General features: G+C 40.5%; 1 protein-coding gene across 3 annotated transcripts; it reads left to right on the forward strand.

The window, feature by feature from the left end:
* The first annotated feature begins 341 nt into the window (after window positions 1–341).
* On the forward strand, window positions 342–11482 carry LOC122438865 (GTPase IMAP family member 7-like). Of its 3 annotated transcripts, XM_043464127.1 has the most exons (4): window positions 342–428; window positions 2978–3225; window positions 4968–5183; window positions 9976–11482. In XM_043464127.1, the coding sequence occupies exon 4, from the start codon at window positions 10016–10018 to the stop codon at window positions 10895–10897; it is 882 nt and encodes a 293-aa protein (XP_043320062.1). In that variant the 5' UTR covers window positions 342–428; window positions 2978–3225; window positions 4968–5183; window positions 9976–10015; the 3' UTR covers window positions 10898–11482. The 3 variants fall into 3 exon arrangements, with proteins under 3 accessions (XP_043320062.1, XP_043320060.1, XP_043320061.1); XM_043464125.1 differs by lacking the exon at window positions 4968–5183 and having other exon boundaries at window positions 9975–11482; XM_043464126.1 differs by lacking the exons at window positions 2978–3225; window positions 4968–5183 and having other exon boundaries at window positions 350–428; window positions 9975–11482.
* Window positions 11483–11693: the final 211 nt, after the last annotated feature.

The following is an 11693-nucleotide window of genomic DNA, read 5'->3' on the forward strand; positions in this document are numbered from 1 at the left end:
AGAACAGGCAGTATCCCCAGGATACAGCAAGCCACATGTCTGACTTCCTTCTTCCCTGAAGCACCCTGTGGTCTCTTCCAGCTCCCAGGAGAGATGATCAGACACTGAGTCTGGCTTTCTGGACAAGATTTAGGTCATTTACCAAGGGTCTCTTGGATCCACCATGATAACTCCAAACAATGAATATAATTTAAGAAATTTTGGTGCTATAGCAGGCACATGAAGAAAAAGCTTTCCACTTTGCAAAACTGAAGCACCCACCAAATTATAGGGCAACATTTCTGTCTCTTTAAAACAGTTTCTTCACTGGCCCCACCCACTCTGCTTCCTGGCTGCAAGGTCTCAGAGGTGCAGCAGTTACAGCAAACGCAGGGGCTCAAACAGCTTCTCTGGAGGAAACCAGACAGCTCATCAAGTCCTTAAATCAGGTGAGCCTGGCTGAGAAAAGATCCCAGGGAGACAGAGCTGTAGGGAGAGTAGGATAGGGGAACCTGGGAAGGGCGTGGATTCTGGCCTGAGAAGGGACCAGGTGCTATGCAAACAAGTCAGGAGGATGTTGCCAGAGTGGGGGAGGTGGCAGTAGGGAGGGGAGTAAGGATGTCTGTTAACATATTGTCCATGCATCTCATTTTAATGTGACAACCTTTTGCTGAATATTGCAACGTTCCTCCAGGAATCCCCAGAGGCTCAGCGGTAAAGAATCCACCTGCAATGCAGGAGATGCAGGAGATACAGGTTCAATCCCTGGGTTGGGAAGATCCCCTGGATGAGGACATGGCAACCCACTCCAGTTATTTTTGCCTGGGAAATCCCATGGACAGTGGAGCCTCAGGCTGTAGTCCATGGAATCACAAAGAGTCAAACACCACTCAGAATACATGCAGGCACCTTCTATCCAGTTGCTGTTGGGACAGACATTGAGTACCACTTGATAACCCAGCGTTTTCTCTTAGTGTCTTCAAGGCAGGTCTTTAGAACTACAAAGCAATTTAGGCCATTCAGTCTAACTCCCTTGTTAAATTTAATTTAATTTTATATTACAGTACAGTTTATTTTTAATGTATTAGTTTCTGGTGTACAGGTAAGCGACTTAGTTATACATATACATGTACCCATTCTTTTTCAGATTCTTCACCATATAGGTTATTACAGAGTATTGAGTGGAGGAGGAAATGGCAATCCTCTCCAATATTCTTGCCTGGAGAATCCCAGGGACGGGGAGCCTGGTGGGCTGCCGTCTATGGGGTCACACAGAGTCAGACACGACTGAAGCAATGTAGCAGTAGAGTATTGAGTAGAGTTCAATATGCAACATGCTTTACAGTAAGTCTTGTTGATTTTACAGAAATAGAATCCCTGAGAGCATGGTGACTCCATGAGACCTTGGTGAATTCACGAGACAATGGATTACCCAGGTTACTTATGGCAGAGGAAACCTAGAACTCAGTTTGAATTCTTTTCAATACTTAACAGAGAGAAGTTGTGTTCCTAGTAGGATGACAGATAAGTTGAGGAGCAGGTGCCCTGTGGACAGGGTTAGCTATTCTAAAGAAACAATATTTGTGAAATCCTCCCCTTGCCTTCTCTAATTACAGACCTGCTACCTGTTCACCATTTAGCAAAGAGAGTGAACTATTTTCCCTTGATCTACCTCTGATCTGATGTAATCTATAGAATGAAGAAACAGAGAAGGAATCTAGAAGAGGCTGGAGTGTGCAGTGGTTAAGAGTGACCGTGGTAGTCAGACAGACTTTGAATTGAATCCCTCTCTGCTCAGTACCAGTGGGCACCATGACTGTGGGCAAGTGTCTCAGAATTCTTGAGCCACATCAGTTTCTTCATTTAAACAACTCTGATAATAAAATTAACTTCCCTGCAGGTCTTTTGGGGGAGTGAGACACAATTATCTCTTGAATAACACAGGTTTGAATTGTGTGTACTTTATATATTGTGCTTTATATTTGCATCACATTATCTTTTTGATTTTTATGTAATCAAATTGATATTCTCTTTCCTTACTCTTTTTCAAATCTTGGACATATTTTCCCCCATCACCACATTACAAAGATTTACCCATGCTTCTTCTGTTACTTATATGGATTAATTTTTTTACATTTAAATTTCTAATTTATTTGGAATTGAATGGCATCAGGAAATGGATGCAGTTTTATCTTTTTCTATATCATTATTTCAATATTGCTTATTAGTCCACCTTTTTTCGCGCTGATGTTAGATGCTGCTTTAGTGAATATAAATGTAACACAATATAGCTGAACTGAATATAAATGAGTATAGAGTGATCAATTTAGTCTACTTCTGAATTTTGTTTGTGTTTCACTGTTCTATCTATTCATGCACCATACTGTTTTAATTATAGAAATGATAATGTTCTACTATCTGGTAAAGTTTCTGGTCTTTCTGGTCTTCCTTCATTGATGATTTTTCTTGATTGTCAAGGCTAGCTTTTCTATTTTCTTCTTCCAAATAAACTTTATAATCAACTATATTAGTTGCATGAAAAAAAGTGATGACAAAAATGTTTTAAATTTATATTTATGTAAAGGCATGTTAAAGAAGTATCTAATGTAAATTTTATAAGCTGCCTTAAATATGAATCAGTGTTGAATTTGGCCAAATGGCTCTTCTGCACCTAGTTAGTTTTCTTCTTAATCTATAACTAGAATGGGTTGTAAGAATCAATTTCTTCATGTTGGGCCACCCTAGTATTTCTGAAATGATCATACTATCATGGTGTATTCCTTTTTAGTGTCTAATAATGGCCTCTTCTTCCACCATCAAGATCATGGAATGGTTAAGAATTCAGGGGTTATCAAGGCAAATATGGGTTTTGGAGGTATGGGACTAAGAAACCTTTCTAGGCAAATAAGGAAGGGAATTGTGTCTTTTCTGAGAGTAATAGAAAAATGTAAGACACAATTGTAACACAATTCCTTGTTTCTTATTTTCTTACTGTCAGAGACAAGTGGTAAATAAAGCTAATATCTACAACTGTCTGTAACCATCCATCGCTCTCCTGACTGCTGAGACTCCGGAACACTGGGAGGAGAAGGCCTGGACTAGAAGTGGTCTCTCACCCCAAGGCCCCTGAAGCCAAGGGCACCAAGAACCGTCCCCTTCATGTAGCCTCCCTTTTATGACCACTGTTCTCTTCACCGCTGCTGGAGGTTGATAACTATAACCACCAATCTCTGAGAAGCAGTGTGGGTAAGCAGACCAGGATTCACAATTCCTGCCAATGGAAGTGTGGGTATATGTTCTCGTTGTTGTTGTCATTTTTGTTCAGTCACTCAGTCGTGTCCAACTCTTTGTGACCCCATGGACTGCATCACACCAGGCTTCCCTGTCCTTCACCATCTCTCAGAGTTTGCTCAAACTCATGTCCATTGAGTCGATGACACCATCCAACTATCCCATCCTCTGTCATCCTCTATCCTGCCTTCAATCTTTCCCAACATCAGGGTCTTTTCCAATGAGTCACTGCTTCACATCAGGTGGCCAAAATATTGGAGTGCCTGCACCAGCATCAGTCCTTCCAATGAATATTCAGGATTGATTTCCTTGAGGATTGCCTGGTTGGATCTCCTTGCTGTCCAAGGGACTCTCAAGAGTCTTCTCCAGCTCCACAGTTCAAATGCATCAATTCTTCAGCACTCAGCCTTCTTTGTAGTCCAACTCTCACATCCATACATGATTACTGGAAAAACCATAGCTTTGAGGGACCTTTGTCCTCAAAGTAAAGTCTCTGCTTTTTAATACACTGTCTAGGTTTTTCATAGCTTTTCTTCCCAGGAGCAAGTTTTTCTTCCAAGCAGAGGACTCTGGATGGAGACAAATCCACTGCCTGCTGTGGTGCCCTCAGCCACTGCAGTCATCCCCATGGAGCACCCTGAGGGCACTCAATGTGAAAGCACCAGATACTGGCCCCAGATAGCTCAGTGTACATCTAAGGAATCATTTCAAAGAGCCCAGTTCTTGCACCTTTCCTACATAGAAAACTACTAAATTCACTAACTGAAGATATCTGATTTTCTGTAATTTACCATAGTCTTTTGATGTTTCCGACCACCTGGTGTTTGTTACAAAATCCTATACATAGTGACTCTTCCCTTGTCTCTTGGGAGTGGACTCTCAGAGCTATCCAAGAGGCTGCCTCCTGGGCCAAATTCTTAAATAAAATTAATTCTCAGCTTTTAGGTTATACATTTTTTTTCAGTCCATTTCTTGTTTAAACTGTTGAACAAGACAGATTCTCCTGAGAACTTGAAAGCTAAACTCTCCTGAGAAAGCCACAACTCTCTCTTCACTGAGACTTCCATGGCCCATCCTGGCCAGAGGTGTAGAAGGACACAATCTAGTAACCGAGCACCGTCGGATCCTATAAAGCAGGAGGGGAACGTGTGGGTCAGTAAGAGGAACAAGACACAGGCAGAGCAAAGAGAAAGGCGATAGATTAGATCCCTAGAGCTGCTCCAACAGATTACTACAAACTACGGAGCTTGAAAGCAAGACATTTATTGCCTCATAGTCCTAGTTCAAACTTAAGATGGCGGCAGAACCGTGCTCTCTGAAGGCTCTCAGATCCTTCCTGGCCTCTTCAGGGCTTCTGGGGTTGCTGGCATCCTCAGCTTCTAGATGCATCACTGCAACTTTCCTCTTGCATTTCACTATAAGCAGAAGGAGGAACCAGGCTGCACCTTCCACACTTTGCTTAGAAATCACTTCAGCTAAATGTCAGGTTCATCACTTACAAGTTCTACTTGCCACCCAACAGAACAGGGAGTATCCCCAGGTTACAGCAAGCTTCTTCCCTGAAGCGCCCTGTGGTCTCTCACAGCTCCCGGGAGAGATGATCAGACACTGTATCTGGATTTCTGGGCAAGATTTAGGTCATTTACTATAACCCCAAACAAGAAGTGTAATTTTTGGAAATTTTGATGTGACTGCAGGCACATGGAGAAAAAGCTTCCAACTTGGCAAAACTAAACAACATTTATGGGCAATATTTCTGTCTCTTTAAAAAAAAGGGGGGGGGGTTTTCCCTAGCCCCACCCAATTTGCTTCCTGGCTCAGAGGTTTCAGAGGTGCAGCAGTTAAAGCAAAAACAGAGGGTCAAACAGATCTCTGGCAGAAACCGGACAGCTCATCAAATCCTTCAAAAGCAGGTGAGCCTGGCTGAGAAGAGGCTCCAGAGCAACAGAGCTGTAGGGGCAGTAGGATACCTGGACTTGGAGAGGGCGGATTCTGGCCTGAGAAGGGACCACACGTGCTGTGCAAGCAATTCCACCAAGAGGATGCTGCCAGAGTGGGAGTGGTGGAGGGTAGGGAGGGGAGTAATGATTTTGTTAACATAATATCCATGCATCTCATTTTAACATGACAGTCTTTTCCTGAATACTACATCTTCCACCCAGCTGTTGTTGGGATAGACATTGAGTACACTTGATAACCCAGACATTTCTCTTAAGAAGAAATGCATTCCCAGGGCAGGTCTTTAGAGTTGCAAGGCAAATAGAGGCCATCTGGTCCTAATCTCTCTTTTTTAAAATTTAGTTTCTATTTTATATTTCAGTATAGTTGATTGTAAATCAACTAATTTTTTGGTGGTAAATGGTATTTGAAGACTGAAATCTGGCATTAAGGGTGCTCATTGCTACTGGGATGCTCATTTTTATGCCTTTTCAATGAAGTTCAAAACTATACAAACACACACAGTCAAGAATAGGATTCCTGAAAATAATTTTTTGCAGGTTTTTCTGGAGGGAGAGTAGTGGGGGAAGTTAAATATATCCCACTGGGGATGGACAAAGAAATGACTGCATTGTCAAGTCTCTTGGAACAGTCTTTTGTGTAGTTCATTCACAACACAAAATACAATTAGGCTCGTTTGCTTCTTTTGATTTTTACTAGTACTCTGAAATACAACTTTTGCTGTATAGTTGTGTAAACTATTTATATGGTTTTAAGATCGGCTCAGCTGGTAAAGAATCTGCCTGCAATATGGGAGACCTGGGTTCGATACCTGGGTTGGGAAGATCCCCTGGGGGAGGGAGAGGCTACCCACTCTGGTATTCTGGCCTGGAGAATTCCATGGAGGTAGTCCATGGGGTCTCAAAGAGTCGGACATGACTGAGTGACTTTCACTTTTTCTTTTCAAGATCAAATCTATGAAATGTAAGTATATCCCAACAAGTCTAGCTCCCAGCATCTATCTCTGTCCCTGCCTTCCTCTTTTTCCCATCCCCATATAAGTAACTTATTGTTTCTGTAGTTTTCAGATTATTCTGCCATTGTTTTTACAGATGAATGAAAAGTACATATACTACATTTTATATATGTAGGCCATATTACTCCTTTTTAGAGAAATGCTAGTAAACTGTACATTATTTTCCTCACTTTGCTTTTTTTTCTTAATGATATATTCTGGAGATGTCTCCACACTGGAATATAGAGATATACCTCATTCCTTTTTACAATTGACTAGTACTTCACTGTGTGACTATACTTTAGTTAATTCCATCAGGTCCCTAATGATGGGCATTTGATAAGTTTTTGGTCTTTTGAGGTTTCAAACAGTGGTGCAGTTAACAGCCTTCTGCATAATTTTCTTCTTCTTCTTCTTCTTTTTTTTTTTTTTGGTCAGTATACCTTTGGGATAAGTCCTAAAATTGTGATTGATAATCAAAGGGTAAATGCATATGTACTGTTGCAAGTTCTTGCTAACTTCTCCTCTGGTTCTTTTAGACTGTTTTTCTCTTCCCAATAGTCACACAGGACAGGACCTGTTTTCCCTAAACCTTTTATTTTTAAACAGTTATCTATCTATTTGCCTGCATTGGGTCTTAGTTGCAGCATGCAGGATATTTGTTGCCTCATGTGGGATCTTTCCCTGGGACACACAGACTCTCTGGTTGTGGTGGGATTAGTTGCTCCATGGCATGTGGGATCTCAGTTCCCCAACCAGGGGTAGAAGCTGCATCCCCCTCATTGCTAGGTGGATTTGTAACCACTGGGCCACCAGCGAGCCCCTCCCCTATACCGTTTACCAATAGATCGTATCATCAGACTTTCAAGTTCTTGCCAAACCTGTGCATGAGAAATAATATCATAGTATAACATTAATTAATTTTAGGGTTTTTTATGTTTTGATATATTTTTCTCTATTATGAATGATGTTAATATCTTTCTATATATTCAAGAGATATTTACATTTTTTTCTTGAACTTGTTCATTCATATCTCTTACCCCATTTTCTATTGAGTTATTGGTCTTTTGCTTCTCTACTTTTAGATATTGTTTGTTTTCTAAAATATTTTTATTGAAGTATAGTCTATTTACTATAAGTGCAGCAAAGTGATTCAGTTATATATATATATGTAGATAGATAGATATTCTAATTCTTTTCCATTATAGGTTATTACAGTTTTTTGAATATAGTCCCTTTTTATTATACAGTAAATCCTTGTTGCTTATGTATTTTATATATAGTGGTATGTATCCATGACTCCGATACTCTTAATTTATCCCTTTTCCCTGACTTTCCTATTTGGTAAGCATAAGTTTGTTTTCTGTGTCAGTGAGTCTGTTCCTGTTTTGTAAATAAGGTCATTTTTTAGATTCCACATATTAATTGTACCATATATATATATATTTTTTTTCTGTCTGACTTACTTCACTCAGTATGAAAGCATCTCATTTCATCTGTGTTGCTGCAAATGGCAATATTTCATTATCTTTTATGGCTGAGTAATATCCCATTGTATACAAACCACAGTCCTTCACACATTCATCTGTAGATGGACAATTATGTTGTTTCCCCATCTGGGCTATTGTAAATAGTGCTACTGTGAACATAGGGCTGCATGTATCTTTTCAAAGTAGAGTTTTATCTGGATAATATGCCCAGGAGTTGGATTGCTAGATCATATGGCAACTCTAGTTTCTTGAGGATCTTTCATACTGTTCTTCATAGAGGCTATACCAATTTGTTTCCACCAACAGTGGAGGAGGGTTCCCTTTTCTCCACACTCTCTCCAGCATTGATTATTTGTAAACTTTTTGATGATGGCAATTCTGACTGCTGTGAGGTGATGCATCAATGTAGTTTTGATTGCATTTCTTGAGTAGTTAGTGATGCTGAGCATCTTTTCATGTGTTTATCAACCATCTGTATAGATGTTATTTGCATAAAAGGTAAATTGCCCCTCTTTTATATAAGCAGGAATAATTGTTCCCCTAGTTTGACATTTGTGTTTTGTGTATGGTGGGTTTTATCCTCACAATATCTGTTTGTAATATCTGTTTATGTCATCAAATTTAAGAGTTTCTTTTCTTACTCTATTTCAAATCTTATAAATATTTTACCTATAACCAGGTTACAAAGATTTACCCATGTTTCTTCTATTATTTATATGGATTAACATTTTTATATATAAATTTCTAATCTATTTGGAATTTGGAAGGCATGAAGAAAATAGATGCAGTTTTATTTTTTCTATATGGTTATCTCAATATTGCTTATTAGACCATCTTTCTTCACATTGATGTGAGATGCTACCTTACTGAATATAAATGTAGCATAATGTAAATGATTTGAATATAAATGAATATAGTGTGATCAATCTGGCCTATATTTGAATTTTCTGTTTTTGTTTCACTGTTCTATCCATGCACCAACATCATACTGCTTTAAGAAACTGTTGTATTTTAGTATCTAGTAAAGCTAATCTTACCTCTATTTTTTTGCTTCATTGCCCAGGGTTTTTTTTTTTTTTTCTTCATCCAAATAAATTTCATAATCAACTGCTTTAGTTGCCGGGTTTCCCAGGTGTGAAAAGTGAAAGTCACTCAATCATGTCCAACTCTCTGCAAACCCATGGACTATAGAGTCCATGGAATTCTGCAGGCCAGAATACTGGAGTGGGTAGCCTTTCCCTTCTCCAGGGTATCTTCCCAATCCAGGGACTGAACCGGGGTCCCCTGCATTGCAGGCAGATTCTTTACCAGCTGAGCTATTAGGTCCCAGGTGGTTTACCAACTGAACTAACAGCCCAGGTGGCTCAGTGGCAAAGAATCTGCCTGCCAATGCAGGAGACTTGGGTTGGATCCCTGGGTCAGGAAGATACTCTGGAGAAGGAAATGGCAACCCACTCTAGTATTCTTACTTGGGAAATGCCACGGACAGAGGAGCCAGGCAGGCTACAGTAAATGGGGTCACAAAACAGTTGGACACAATTTAGTGGCTGAACAACAAACGATTTTAGTTGCATGAAAAAATAAGTGATCAAAAATTTTAAATTTATATATATATATAATCATGTTAAAGAAGAATCAATTAATTTAAATTTGATGAACTGCTTTAAACATGAATCAGGATTGAATTTGGCCAAATGACTCTTCTGCACCTGGTTACTTTTCTTCTTAACCTCTTAATGGAATGTATTGTAACAATCAAAATCTTCATGTTGAATCATCCTAGTATTTCTGAAACAATCATACTTACACATGTGATACTGCTTTTCACATCTAATAATTTATTTAGGACTTTTGTATCAATATTTACCCATGAGACATATCTATAGCTTTATTTATTGTGAAATCTTTGTTAGCTTTTGGAATCAACATTACACTTGCTTCATAGAAAAAACTGAACATTTCCTTCATTGCTATGTAGTCAGGAATAGTTTAAGTAGCACTGAGATTATCAGGTCTTTAAAGGCTTCATGAGTTCCCTGGGAAACCATCAGGACCTGACACTTTCGTGGGGAAACTCTAACTACTTGGTTATTTCTTCAATAACAATTGAACTGTTTAAAATTTCTGTCTCTACCGGGGTCAATATGCATAACAGAATATTAGAAGCTTTCAGGGAGGAAAAGAAGGGGGTGGGGGAGAGAGTGGGGATGGTTCCTGCTTACCTAAATTGACCATTTCCCCCTCTCCCTCCTTTTCTTAAGGTGGTGTGGGTGCCTGCGCGCCAGAGTCTCTTGATATAAACATGGCTGCCACGCCAAACAACGCTCTGAGGATCGTGCTGGTCGGGAAGACGGGAAGTGGGAAAAGTGCAACTGCAAACGCCATCCTCGGGGAAGAAGTATTCAGGTCTGAGATTGCTGCCCAAGCTGTTACCAAAACTTGTCAGAAAGCATGCCGGGAATGGAAGGGGAGAGAGCTTCTCGTTGTTGACACTCCAGGGCTCTTTGACACCAAGAAGACCCAGGACAAAACCTGCAAGGAAATCAGCCTATGTGTCCTCGCCTCCTGTCCTGGGCCTCACGCCATCGTCTTGGTCCTGAGGCTGGGCCGCTACACAGAGGAAGAGCAGAAAACCGTGGCGTTGGTCAAGACTCTGTTTGGGAAAGCAGCCATGAAGTATATGATCATCTTATTCACTCGCAGAGATGAACTGGGGGACCAGAGCCTGAGCGACTTTTTGAAGCATGCAGATGTAAACCTACGAAGCCTCCTCCAGGAGTGTGGAGACCGCTGCTATGCCATCAGTAACAGCAGAAACACAGAGCAGGCTGAGAAGGAAGCTCAGGTGCAGGAGCTGCTGGAGCTGATAGACAAGATGGTGCAGGACAACCGAGGGGCTTACTTTTCTGACCCCATTTACAAGGACATAAACCAAAAGCTGAGACAGCAGGAGGAATGCTTGAAGAAAGTCTATGAGGATGAATTACAAAACCAAATGAAACTAATAGAAAAGGAATATGCCAATGAACCACAAGAAGAAAAGGATAAACAAATAAAGTTGCTACTGCAGAAGCATGAAGAACGAATGAAAAATATAAGGGAAGAAGCTGAGATGAATATATTTCAGGTTGTATTCAACATGATTAAAAATATGCTTTCAAGAATATGGCACATGTTCTGGTAGTATAGTTTTTTACTCCTCAAGAATATGGCACATGTTCTGGTAGTATAGTTTTTTACTCCTCAGTTTACTATAACTTGTTAATGTGGTAGTGTTTATTTTCCAAAGATGGTTAAAACCCTATCTTCTAACTTCTTATAACCTGATTTCTCTTATGATCTCTCTCCCTTGAGCTAAGGGCCTATGTCCCCTACCTTGAAATTGGAGGGACTTTGTGACTGCTTTGAGAAATAGTGGGTGGTTGAAGCAACACCATACGACTTCTAAGATAAGATAGGGAAAATGCCTCCTTGCTCTTCCACATTGGTTACCCTTGGAATTTGCCCACCCTGTTGTGAGGAAGCCTGAGTAGAAGCCCAAGTCGCCCGCATGAAGAGAACCTGAAGTCACTGATCCACTCCCCTGGCTGAGATTTCATCTGCCATCCAGAATCAGCTTGCCAGCCTTGCAAGTGAGGCAAGACAGAGTGGATTCTCCAGTTGCCAACTGATGAAACTGCAAAGAGCAAAGAAGAGCCATCCCCATGGGGTCCTGCCTAAATTGCAGATTCCTGAGAAAAATAAATGGTTGCTGTTGTTTTAAACACTACGTTTTGGAATGGTTTGTTATGCAGTGAGGGCTGCATGCACACATGCTAAGTTGCTTCAGTCTTGTCCAACTCTTTGCAACCCTGTGGACTTTAGCCCACCAGGCTCCTCTGTCCATGGGATTCTCCAAGGAAGAGTATTGGAGTGGATTATGATGCCATTCTCCAGGGGGTCTTCCTGACCCAGGGATCAAACCCACATCACTTACATCT

The sequence above is a fragment of the Cervus canadensis genome, chromosome 3 (assembly GCF_019320065.1).
Source record: "Cervus canadensis isolate Bull #8, Minnesota chromosome 3, ASM1932006v1, whole genome shotgun sequence".
NCBI lineage: Eukaryota > Metazoa > Chordata > Mammalia > Artiodactyla > Cervidae > Cervus > Cervus canadensis.